General features: G+C 38.2%; 1 protein-coding gene across 1 annotated transcript in view; it reads left to right on the forward strand.

The window, feature by feature from the left end:
• LOC128656363 (probable cation-transporting ATPase 13A4) overlaps positions 1-13,718 on the forward strand; it is a 299,696-nt gene that overhangs the window by 262,670 nt on the left and 23,308 nt on the right. The window contains exon 25 of the mRNA XM_053710226.1: positions 7,398-7,564. Within this exon, the coding sequence (XP_053566201.1) occupies positions 7,398-7,564 (167 nt within the window). The remainder of the gene's footprint in view (positions 1-7,397; positions 7,565-13,718) is intronic.

Raw genomic sequence — 13,718 nt, forward strand, 5'->3', positions numbered from 1 at the left:
GTCCCCAGCTGGATGTATATAATGTCCATTAGTTAAAATTATTAATAACATACTATACTATACATACTATAATCCCATATACTAAAGTATATTTAAACTTGTATATATCTAAGCCTCCTTAGAAATCAGCAAGAAAGAAGTGTGTACTCTTTACTGATTTAATGTGCCCCTAGATAGTGTAAAACTAGTGAGTATTTGTCACTCTGTTTGGCACTTGGATAGGTAAATATCATTATGGTAATCCTCTCTAAGATTATCATATGAAAAACAAAGAGAGGAGATAATACTACATATACTATAAGGGGAAGCTGGCGTGTTATCTACCCTACCAGCTATAGGATGGCTACTCTAAACTAAAGAGGGGGGGGGGGGGATAGCTAATATATGAACATAATAAGAACATTTGTGAATTAGACTAAAAGCAAAAATTTTTTTTTTTTCTTTAAGTAATTAGGAAAGGGGCCGGTCTGGCTTGGATTAAATTACATTGGAATTGCTGTAACCCTTGGTGGATCTTTTTTATATTGATATATGGATTTGTCTATCTTTTGTTATCTTCTTTTATATGGGGGTTTTTGAACTAATGACACTGGTTTATATGTATGGGAGGAATATTTATTTACTCTATATATAGATTTACATCATATCTTTTGTTCATACCTTGAGGTACCCTAGTTTGTAACATGAAAATCCAGTATACTTCTCTTTTAGATAGCAATTTGTTCCTGTCTCCCCCTAACGGATTACTAATAATTTGTTCTATAGCTTTGAATGTGAAATGGGTCAATTTTTGTGCATGTGTGTGGAAGTGTTTGGCCACTGGAGTTCTAGGGAATTATTCTTCTATAGACAAGAGATGTTCTCTTATACAGTCTTTTAGAGGACGTGTCGTAATTCCTACATATTGTTGTTGACAAGATGTGCATGTAATTAGATAAATGATATATGTAGATGTGCAGTCCATTCTAGTGGTAATAGGATATGATTTTTGAGTCTGTGAGGATGTAAAGGTAAAACTTTTATCAGTATATTTGCAACTCTTGCAAGGTACGTGACCACATCTATAATTGCCTTTAGTTGGAGTAAGCCAGTTGGTGGTTGGTAAAGTTTTGTTGTGAAACTTGTGTGTGATCTTGTCTCGTATTGTTGGTGCTCTTTTAGATACAAATCTAATGTGTTTGTGTAATTTGTCCCTTAAGGTGATGTCACCATTGAGAACAGGTAGATATTTCTTGATAATCCTTATGATAGTATAGAATTGATTACTATAACTGGTTACAAAGCTTATGTCTTCTAAGGTAGTTGGTCTAATTGTGTCCTTGTTTATACTGTTAGTTGTACTCTTTACTGCTTTGCTGTTTAATAGTAATGTCCTGTCCATTCTCATTACTTGGGTTTTGACTTTTAGAAGGAGACTTCTCTTGTATCCTCTAGCTACTAGTCGATTGGTGAGTTCTTCTGCTTGTTTAATGTATAACTGAAGAGAACTGCAGTTTCTTCGCAGCCTAAGATACTGGCCCTTAGGGATGCCTCTTTGTGTGTGGGGGGCATGGTAGGAGTCTGCTCTTAGTATTGTGTTTCTTGAGAGAGGTTTCCTAAAGGTACTGGTTATAATGTCTCCTTTACTATTGTGTTCTAGTGTAAGATCTAGAAAATCGATGATCTGATCATTGTTTTGATACGTAAATGTCAAATTGAGTGTGTTATTATTAAAGTGATCAATGATTTCCTGAATTGTAATTATACTTCGTAACCAAAAAGAAAGAGTAGTAGCAGTAGCTTTCTGGCCTTTATGTTTCCCAGAGAAACAGTTAAAGAGTGCAGAGGACTGGCGAAAATCCTTAGTTGCCTATAAGTAGAATTTAGGAGCATGTACAACATCCAAATTGTGTTACAAATATTCTTTGGAAGAAGAAGGATTAGGACACAGAGAGAGCACAACAATTTCCTGATATTTCTAATAGAAACAACCTTACGACGGAAACCTAACTTAGTATGAAGAACCGCCTTATCGGCATGAAAAATAGGATAAGGGGAATCACACTGCAGAGCTGAGAGTTCTGAGACTCTTCGAGCAGAAGGGATAGCAACAAGAAACAAAGCCTTCCAAGATAACAACTTAATGTCTATGGAATGCAACAGCTAAAATGGAGCCAGCTGTAAAACTTTAAGAACAAGGTTAAGGCTCCAAGGAGGAGCAACAGACTTAAAGACAGGCCTGATTTTGATCAAGACCTGACAAAAAGATTGAACATCTTGCCCATCCGTCAAACGTTTATGTAGTAAAACTGATAAAGCAGAAATCTGACCCTTCAGGGTACTGACTGACAATCCCTTCTCCAGGCCTTCCTGAAGAAAATATAAAATTCTAGGAATTCTAATTCTACTCCAAGAGTAGCCCTTAGATTCACACCAATAAAGATATTTACGCCATATCTTATGGTAAATCTTTCCAGTAACAGGCTTGCGAGCCTGAATCATGGTCTCATTGACCGACTCAGAAAAACCACGCTTAGACAGAATTAAGCATTAAATCCATAAAGCAGTCAGCTTCAGTTAAACGAGATTTGGATGAAGGAAGTGACCCTGAATCAGAGGTAGTCTCCAAGGTGGAAGAGATGACATCTCCACTAGGTCTGCAAACCAGATCCTGCAAGGCCATGCAGGGGCCATTAGAATCACCGACACCCTCTCCTTTTTGATAAGAGCAATGACTAGTGGAAAGAGAGCAAACGGAGGCAACAGGTATGCCAACCTGAAAACCCAAGGAACTGCCAGAGCATCTATCGGAATGGCCTGTGGATATCTTGACCTTGAACCGTACCTTGGAAGCTTGGCATTCTGATGGGATGCCAAAAGATCTAACTCCAGCACCCCCCATTTGAGGACTAAGCTGGAAAACACCTCCAGATGGAGTTCCCACAGATAGACAGCAATTGTGGGTCTCTGCCCATTGAAGAATCCGAGTAACCTCCTTCATGGTTAAGGAACTCCAAGTTCCTCCCTGGTGATTGATGTAAGCCACAGTTGTTATGTTGTCTGATTGGAACCTGATAAACTGGGCTAAGGACAACTGAGGCCAAGCCAATAGAACTTTGTGAATCACTCTCAACTCCAAGATGTTTATGGGAAGAGCAGACTCCTCCCAAGTCCAAAGACCCTGAGCTTTTAACGAGTTCCAGACTGCTACCCAACCCATCAGGCTGGCGTCCATGGTTACGATCACCCAGGAAGGTCTCTGAAAGCATGTGCCCTGAGACAGATGTTCCTGAGAAATCCACCATGGGAGAGAATCCCTTGATGACTGATGACTGACTTGATGACTGATCTAACTCTATTCTCTGAGATAGATCCGCATGGTCACCATTCCATTGTCTGAGCATGCACAACCGGAGAGCTCTCAAATAGAATCGAGCAAAAGGAATGATATCCATGGAAGCCACCATTAGACCGATTACCTCCATACATTGAGCCACTGAAGAATGAGCAGAAGCCTGAAGAGAGAGGCAAGAGGAAATGATTTTGTTTTTCCTGAACTCTGTCAGAAAAATCAATAGAGAATCTATTATGGTCCCTAAGAACACTACTCTTGTAGCAGGGGAAAGGGAACTTTTTTCCAGATTCACATTCCATCCGTGGGAACGAAGAAAAGACAACAATATCTCTGTGTGAGATTTTGCTTGTTGAAAAGATGGCACCTGAACCAACATGTTGTCCAGGTAGGGTGCCACAGCAATTCCACAAGAATGGATCACTGCCTAAAGAGCCCCCAGAACCTTTGAAAAAATTCTGGAAGCCATGGCTAGACCAAATGGAAGGGCCACAAACTAGAAATGTTTGTCCAGAAATGCAAATCTCAGGAATCTGTGAAGGTCCCTGTGAATAGGAACATGAAGATATGCATCCTTTAGGTCTATGGTTGTCATGAACTGATCCTCTTGTACTAAAGGAAGAGTGGAGCGTATAGTCTCCATCTTGTAGGATGGAACTTTGAGAAACTTGTTTAGACACTTCAAGTCTAGAATCGGAAGGAAAGTTCCCTCTTTTTTGGGAACCACAAGTAGGTTGGAGTAGAACCCGAGACCCTGTTGCTGCACTGGAACTATCACTCCCAGGGAGGAAAGATGTTGTATACATTTCAAGAATGCCTTTATCTGGTCTGCAGATAATCTTGAGAAAAGGAATCAGCCTCTAGGGGGAACAATCTTGAATTCCAATTTGTAACCCTGGGATACTATGTCCACAGTACAGGGATCTGGGACATCTCGTATCCAGGCTTGAGAGAACTGAGAAAGTCTGCCCCCCACCAGATCCGATCCTGGATTGGGGCAAACCCTTCATGCTGATTTGGAATCAGCTGCAGGTTTCTTTAATTATTTCCCCTTGTTTCAAGACTGATTGGGTTTCTAAGAAGACTTAGATTGTTCCTGCTTGGAAGAAGAAGAGGAAGGCTTTCCTCTGAAGTTACGAAAGAAAAGAAAACTACTCTGACATCCTTTAGGCCTATTCTTCTTATCTTGAGGTAGAAAAGACCCTTTTTCACCCGTAATATCAGAGATAATTTCTGTCAAACCGGGTCCAAACAAGGTTTTGCCCTTGTAAGGAATCGCCAGAAGCTTGAATTTAGAGGAAACGTCTGCAGACCAGGATTTCAACCATAACACCCTGCGGGCTAGGACAGCGAAACTAGAAGTTTTAGCTCCTAGTCTAACAACCTATAAAATGGCATTAGCAATAAAGGAATTAGCCAACTTAAGAGCTTTAATCCTATCCTGAATTCCATCCAAGTAAGTCTCTACTTGAAGAGAATCAGACAAGATGTTGCACTAGTCACAGTGGCAATATACACCGCAGGTTGCTATTGGAGACCTTGATGAACATACATCTTTTTCAAATAAGCCTCCAGCTTCTTGTCCATCTGATTCTTAAAACAGCAGCTATCCTCAATAGTAATAGTATTTCTCTTAGCCAGAGTGGAAATGGCCCCTTCAACTTTGGATACAGTATACCAAGGGTCTTTAAAAGAATCCTCAACAGCAAAAATGTTCTTAAAAATGGGAGATATGGAAAAAGACACCCCTGGTTTCTCCCATTCCTGTGAGATAATCTCCCTAGCACGGTGTGGCACAGGAAAAAACTCAGAATTGGACGGTTCATCAAAGAAACTATTAAGTTTACTAGATTTCTTAGGAGTGACAACGACAGGGGTATCAGCGTCATCTAAAGTAGTTAAAACCTCCTTTAACAATACACAAAGCTGTTCAAGCTTAAATCTGAAGGATACCACCTCAGTCTCAGAAGAAGGAATTATACTGTCTAAGATTTCAACCTCAGAAAGTCCCGATGTATCTTCCTCATCAGACTTATGAGAAAGGTCAACTTGGGAAGCAGAACTAAGGACAAGCACCTCACTTTCTGAATTTCTAGATTTCCTCTTGCGTTTTCCCTGTAATCTGGGAATGGCAGATAATGCTGCAGATACCGCTGAAGATACTTGGGCAGCAATTTTTGCTTTTACATAAACTCCACTAGGAGTTATAGAGGAACCACAGGGCACTGCATGTGACGCCATTGAGACTTGGGACGCAGCAGGAGAAAGCTGAGGTATTATTTTAACTGCATCATCCTGAGAGACATTAGGCTAAAAAATTGTACCTTTATTTTGCAAGGTTTTCTTGACAAATGAACAACAAAATTGCATAGGAGCTGCAATTTGTGCATCTAAATATAATAAGCATAAATTCATGAGATCAGGCTCTTGCTCCATATCAGACATGTTGTGAATCAGTAGATAAACTTGTACAGATAAGTGTCAAAGATTTTAATATTCAATTAAAATAAGCTAAGGAAAAAATACACTTTAAATTTTATCCCAAATTAGGATCGATCCCCAGCTAATATTATGTGAGAAAAGTTAAGAAAAAACATTTAATAAACATCAAATACACTTCTAAAATACCCCTCAGGCAACCCCAAATCTCAAATACTGAGGTGCCTTACTGCTACCAATTAAAACCAGGTCACACAGAAATTGAGAAAAACAACTTTTTCCTCAGAAACGTTATGAAGTAAAGCCGGTCATGTGACTGCAACTACCAAGCTCAAATTACTGATGCGACACAGAGAGGCACTAAAAATAGCTTCTTGGTATACTGAGTACCAGAAATAACCATTGTTTCAAACCGGACAGTTTAAAATGTTGTATCGTTTTATTTTAAAGCAAAGGGGAAAAGAATGAACTGCTGAAATAGAAAAGTAATTATGTGTCAGAAAATAAAGCCTAATAAAAACATTTTACCCTCTCTTTTAAAAAAGAGTTTAAATGTTAGTTTCATGCCCCAGTGTAACCCATACAACAGGATTATCTATGTCCCAATAAAAAAGCAGTATCTTGAAATTTGTTAAGTGCATGGTCTCAGAAACTGGAAGAAAAAGCACTTACCTCATCTGCTGTCCGGCATTCAGACAATTGCAAGGTATGAGAAAACACAGTTCTTCCCAGAGACCAACTCAGGCTTTCTAAACTAGGGCAGCAATTGTTAGGAAAATGCAGTAAGTACCTCTTCACAAGCTCCTAACTGCTTTAAAGCCACCACTACCTGACTGCAAGGAATGACGTGGAATATCACTATACCCCAAAACTTGCTTGTAGATGAAATCAAACATTTTCTTCAGACACCTAAACTTCACCTCCTCCATGCACCGAAGGCAAAGAGAATGACTCGGGGTTGTAGGTAAGGGAGTGACACTTAGCAGTTTAACTGTGATGCTCTTTGCCTCCTTCTGCTGGCCAAGAGGGATATTCCCAACAGTAATTAATCAAGCCGTAGACTCACCATATCTTAGGAAAGAAAGTTGTTTAAAATGGCATAATCTTACTAAATCATGAAAGAGAAAAATTGGGTTTCATGTCCCTTTAAAGGGACAATAAAATCCAAAAAAATTATTTCATGATTCAGATAGAGAATACAATTGTAATCAACATTCCAATTTACTTCTGTTATCTAATTTTCTTCATTCATTAGATATCCTTTGTTGAAGAAATAGCAATGCACATGGGTGAGCCAATTACAAAAGGCATCTATGTGCAGCTACCAATCAGCAGCTACTGAGCCTATCTAGATATGTTTTTCAGCATAGGATCAAGAGAATGAAGCAAATTAGGTAATAGCAGTAAATTAAAAAAAAAATGCATGTTCTTTCTAAATCTTGAAAGAAAACATTTCGGTTTCATTTCTCTTTAAAAAATCCTTCTTACTTTTGTATATAAAACGAGTGTGTGATTTTAGTCTTTTTATAACTTCATATTTACCAACTATCTTACATTATATAAGCATTTATATTATTAAAACGTTTTATTACATTCACATCTATGTTTTTCTTCCTCTTTTTCACAGTGCTTGTCTTCCATTAAATCATAGCTTTGCAAATTATACAAGGGAACCTGCCTTTTCTGTAAATTACCTGACAACTACTCTGTGGCCTGTATCAGGAATAAACCTCATTATAGTAGAATTTGTTTTCTCCAAAGGACATCCGTTTAGACAACCTTTGTATACAAACTGTAAGTAATGTTTTATTGATATCATAAAGAGGTAATCTGGCATTGATTACACAATAAAGTGTGGCTTAAAGGGACTGTAAAGTTAAAATTAAACTTTTATGATTCAGATAGAACATGCAATTTCAAACAATTTTCCAACTGATATGCCTGATGAAACTGCTTGAACAGCAGGGAAACGCAGTCTTTTGGGTGCTCTGAATGACTATTTTTAACCCCATTTGTGCCTATTGTTTTAAAAATAAAAAAATAAAAATTTCATTAAAAGGTTTTTTATTTTTAAAAAAACCTGGTGCATTATTTTGCATTACTATCTGCTGAGGGAGCCGTGATCTGGGATTCAGTGAGCTGGAGCACTGTGAGTCTCCAGAATGCCCCTAACAGCACAAGCGAGTACTGCCACAATTTGTGAGTGCTCTGTGTATCTACCTTTTTATGATAGTGATTGCACTATTTATATGCACATGAAGAGCCCTCTGTGTCTTTTGTTCAGAATTTTACAATTTACTTCTGTTATCAAATTTGCTTTGTTCTTTTGGTATCTTTTATTAAAGAGTAAAACTAGGTAGGCTCATAAGAGCTCAGGAGTGTGCACGTGTCTTTAGTACTCTATGGGCAAGATTACAAGTAGTGCGTTATGACTTTTCCGCGCACGATGTGGTCTTTTTGCAATCAATATCCATTGCTCAGCTATTACACATATTGAGAAATCGTGACAAACCTTTCTGCGCATGAAGAGCTGTAGTTAAGGGGTCCTAACACTGCTTTTTAACGCCCGCTGGTATTTAGAGTCAGGCAGGAAAGGGTCTACTGCTCACTTTCTTTCCGCGACTTGAGGCTACCGCAGATCCCCTTACGTCAATTGTGTATCCTATCTTTTCAATGGGATTTGCCTAATGCCGGTATTACGAGTCTTGGAAGAAGTGAGCGGTAAGGCCTCTACCGCCAAGACTCCTACTGCCAAAAAAAGTCAGTAGTTAAGAGTTTTATGGGCTAACGCCGAAACATAAAGCTCTTAACTACAGTGCTATAAAGTACACTAACACCCATAAACTACCTATGAACCCCTAAACCAAGGCCCCCCCACATCGCAAACACTATAATAACATTTTTTAACCCCTAATCTGCTGCTCCGGACACCGCCGCCACCTACATTATCCCTATGAACCACTAATCTGCTGCCCCTAACATCGCAGACACCTACATTATATTTATTACCCCCTAATCTGCCCCCCCAACGTCGCCGCAACCTAACTACACTTATTAACCCCTAATCTGCTGACCGGACATCGCCGCCACTATAATAAATGTATTAACCCCTAATCTCGCGCCCCCAATGTTGCCGCTACTATAATAAATATAATAAAGTTATTAACCCCTAAACCTAAGTCTAACCCTAACCCTAACACTCCCTAAGTTAAATATAATTTAAATAAAACGAACTAAATTTACTATCATTAAATAAATTATTCCTATTTAAAACTAAATACCTATTAAATAAACCCTAATATAGCTACAATATAACTAATAGTTACATTGTAGCTATTTTAGGATTTATATTTATTTTACAGGCAACTTTGTATTTATTTTAACTAGGTACAATAGCTATTAAATAGTTAATAACTATTTAATAGCTACCTAGTTAAAATAATTACAAAATTACCTGTAAAATAAATCCTAACCTAAGTTACAAATACACCTAACACTACACTATCAATAAATTAATTAAATAAACTACAATTATCTAAACTAAAATACAATTAAATAAACTAAACTATAATACAAAAAACACTAAATTACAGAAAAAAAATTACAAGAAGTTTAAACTAATTACACCTAATCTAAGCCCCCTAATAAAATAAAAAAGCCCCCCAAAATAATAAAATGCCCTACCCTATCCTAAACTACAAAGTAATCAGCTCTTTTACCAGCCCTTAAATGGGCTTTTTGCGGGGCATTGCCCTAAAGTAATCAGCTCTTTTACCTGTAAAAAAAAAATACAATCCCCCCCAACATTACAACCCACCACCCACACACCCCTACTCTAAAACCCACCGGATCCCCCCTTAAAACCTAACACTACCCCCTGAGGATCACCCTACCTTGAGTCGTCTTCAGCCAGCTGGCCACTGATGGGACAGAAGAGGACATCCGGAGCTGCAGAAGTCTTGATCTGATCGGGGCAGAAAAGGTCCTCCAAGCAGCAGATGTGTTCATCCAAGCGGCATTTTCTATCTTCAATCAACCGGAGCGGAGCGGAGCGGAGCGGAGCCATCCTCTTCTTACGATGTCCTAAGGCCGAATGAAGGCTCCTTTAAATGACGTCATCCAAGATGGCGTCCCTCGAATTCCGATTGGCTGATAGGATTCTATCAGCCAATCGGAATTAAGGTAGGAAAAATCAGATTGGTTGATTTAATCAGCCAATCGGATTGAAGTTCAATCTGATTGGCTGATTGGATCAGCCAATAGAATGCGATGTCAATTCTATTGGCTGATCCAATCAGCCAATCTGATTGAACTTCAATCCGATTGGCTGATTAAATCAACCAATCGGATTTTTCCTACCATAATTCCGATTGGCTGATAGAATCCTATCAGCCAATCGGAATACGAGGGACACCATCTTGGATGATGTCATTTAAAGGAACCTTCATTCGGCCTTAGTACATCGCAAGAAGAGAATGGCTCCGCGTCGGATGGATTCAAGATGGCTCCGCTCCGGTTGATTGAAGATAGAAGATGCCGCTTGGATGAACACATCTGCCGCTTGGAGGACCTCTTCTGCCCCGATCGAATCAAGACTTCTGCCGCTCCGGATGTCCTCTACTGTCCCATCGGTAGCCGGCTGGCTGAAGACGACTCAAGGTAGGGTGATCTTCAGGGGGGTAGTGTTAGTTTTTTTTAAGAGGGGATCGGGTGGGTTTTAGAGTAGGGGTGTGTGGGTGGTGGGTTGTAATGTTGGGGGGGGATTGTATTTTTTTACATGTAAAAGAGCTGATTACTTTGGGGCAATGCCCCGCAAAAAGCCCTTTTAAGGGCTGGTAAAAGAGCTGATTACTTTGTAGTTTAGGATAGGGTAGGGCATTTTATTATTTTGGGGGGCTTTTTTTATTTTATTAGGGGGCTTAGAATAGGTGTAATTAGTTTAAACTTCTTGTAAAAAAAAAATCTGTAATTTAGTGTTGTTTTTTTTGTATTTTAGTTTAGATAATTGTAGTTTATTTAATTAATTTAGTGATAGTGTAGTGATAGGTGTATTTGTAACTTAGGTTAGGATTTATTTTACAGGTAATTTTGTAATTATTTTAACTAGGTAGCTATTAAATAGTTATTAACTATTTAATAGCTATTGTACCTAGTTAAAATAAATACAAAGTTGCCTGTAAAATAAATATAAATTCTAAAATAGCTACAATGTAACTATTAGTTATATTGTAGCTATATTAGGGTTTAATTTATAGGTAAGTATTTAGTTTTAAATAGGAATAATTTAACGATATTAAATTTATTTTGTTTTATTTAAATTATATTTAACTTAGGTTGGTGCTAGGGTTAGGGTTAGACTTAGGTTTAGGGGTTAATAACTTTATTATAGTATCGGCGACGTTGGGGGCAGGAGATTAGGGTTTAATAATTGTAGGTAGGTGGTGGCGATGTTAGGGAGGGCAGATTAGGGGTTAATAAAATTTATTATAGTGTTTGCGAGGCGGGAGTGCGGCGGTTTAGGGGTTAATACATTTATTATAGTGGCGGCGATGTCCGGTCAGCAGATTAGGTGTTAATAAGTGTAGGTAGGTTGCGGCGACGTTGGGGGGGGGCAGATTAGGGGGTAATAAATATAATGTAGGTGTCGGCGATGTTAGGGGCAGCAGATTAGGGGTTCATAGGGATAATGTAGGTGGCGGCGATGTCCGGTCGGCAGATTAGTTGTTAATAACATTATACAGGTGTCAGCGATAGCGGGGATGGCAGATTAGGGGTTAATAAGTGTAAGGTTAGGGGTGTTTAGACTCGGGGTTCATGTTAGGGTTTTAGGTGTAGACTTAGAGAGTGTTTCCCCATAGTAAACAATGGGGCTGCGTTAGGAGCTGAACGCTGCTTTTTTGCAGGTGTTAGGTTTTTTTTCAGCCAGCTCAGCCCCATTGTTTCCTATGGGGAGATCGTGCATGAGCACGTTTTTCCAGCTTACCGCTACCGTAAGCAACGCTGGTATTGAGGGTTGAAGTGGCGCAAAATTATGCTCAATGCTCACTTTTCTGAGGCTAACGCAGCCATTCAGACAACTCATAATACCAGCGTTGTCTTAAGGGTGCGCTGGAAAAAAAGGAGCGTTAGCACCGCAGGTCTTTACCGACAAAACTCTAAATCTAGCCGATTGTCTTATAAAAATTATTTAAAAAAAATATTGCACACAAAAGTTATAAGGGCTCAAAGATATGAGATCTCGGAGGTTAGGGGAAAAAAGTCGACGTAGATATTCATATACATATCTCGCAATAAATAGATATATCTGTCAAAAAATCATCACTATATAGAGAGAAATATTAATTTAGAATTAATTAGAACATATTCTGTTACAAAAACATTTTCGCTATATGAAATTTCTATCTGTCTTCTCCATTGACTTCTATGGGGAATACATGAACGTGCATGCAATTTCACAGTTTGCATTACACGGCTTAACGCGCACACAAATTAAGTTATTTCTCAACTTGTAATAGCTGCGTAACACCAAATGCGAAAAAGTCATAACGTTTTTGCATGACTTGTAATGTAATCTTGACCTTTGGCAGTAGTGTTTTGCAACATTATTTGTAGCATTGTTATACAATGTTGCAAAACACTGATGCAATAGAGCACCAAAGTGCACACTCCTGAGCTCTTATGAACCTTTTCTTTACTCTTCAATAAAAGATACCATGTGAAGAAAGCAAATTTGATAGTAGAAGTACATTGGAAAGTTGTTTAAAATTGCATGCTCTATCCGAATCATGAACGTTTTGTTGATCAGTAAATGCAGTGCATCTGATAAATAATGCATTAGTTTAACTCTAAGCAGTTGCAGATCTCTTTGTAACTGCCCAAATTTAGCTTCAGATTTAGAAAAATATTCTACTGGTAATATCATATTAGATGTGACTTCAGGTCCAAAGCTGGCGGTTAAGTGCCTTTTAGGTACCATTTTGTAAAAAAAAAAATCTTTTAAACAACTTTTCAATTCTATGGGGCCGATTTATCATCGGTCTGTCTGACCTGATCCGCTCAGGGGCCCATGCCTGACAGACATTGATGAATGCCGTCAGCGTACGCAGTTCTTGACCACTGCTTCATAACTGCTTTTTCCCGGCGAGCCTGAAGGCTCACGCGGGAACAGGGGCATCAAGTTGCATTTCAGAGCTTGATAATTTGGCCCCTTTGTCTTCCGTGTATCATTTACATGACTTTGTGATTCGTTTTATAACTCACTTTTCATTTTACTTATCAAATTTGTTTCATTTTACTGGTATCCTTTGTTGAAGGAGCAGCAATGCACTACTGGGTGATAGCTGAGGGCCAGATTATGAGTGGAGCTATAACAGTTATGCACAAGCAAAAAGGGGTTTATTGTGGTTCTTTGTATGCATCAGATGTAGCACTCGTATTACAAGTTAAAAGCAAACACAATTGTGAGCACAATTGATGTTAACGCATGTTGGAATAGAGCGTCCTCAGAGCTCTGGTTAACTGTTTCGCTAAACAAAAAAGTGTCACAAAAAACATCAAAAATACATTAAAAAGTACAGTTACACCCACAATAACACTACATAATAAAAATTATTTTAAAATAATATTACACAAAAAAGTTATAAAGTTTCAAAGATATGAGGTCTCAGGTGTTAGGAAAACAAGAAAGGCAATGTACATATACATATCAACATATTTATGTATATATATCTTTCTATATATGTGTACAGATGTATTTATGTATTTGTATGTGTATATATGTATTTACAGATATATACAACTATAAACACATAAATACATATGTATACACAAACATATATATATATATATATATATATATATATATATATAAATATATATATATATATATATATATATATCCTCCGTGTGTGCCTGCACTCCCAATGCTGTGTAGTCATCAACCAGGGTG

This window comes from Bombina bombina, chromosome 4 (genome assembly GCF_027579735.1).
Source record: "Bombina bombina isolate aBomBom1 chromosome 4, aBomBom1.pri, whole genome shotgun sequence".
Classification (NCBI taxonomy): domain Eukaryota; kingdom Metazoa; phylum Chordata; class Amphibia; order Anura; family Bombinatoridae; genus Bombina; species Bombina bombina.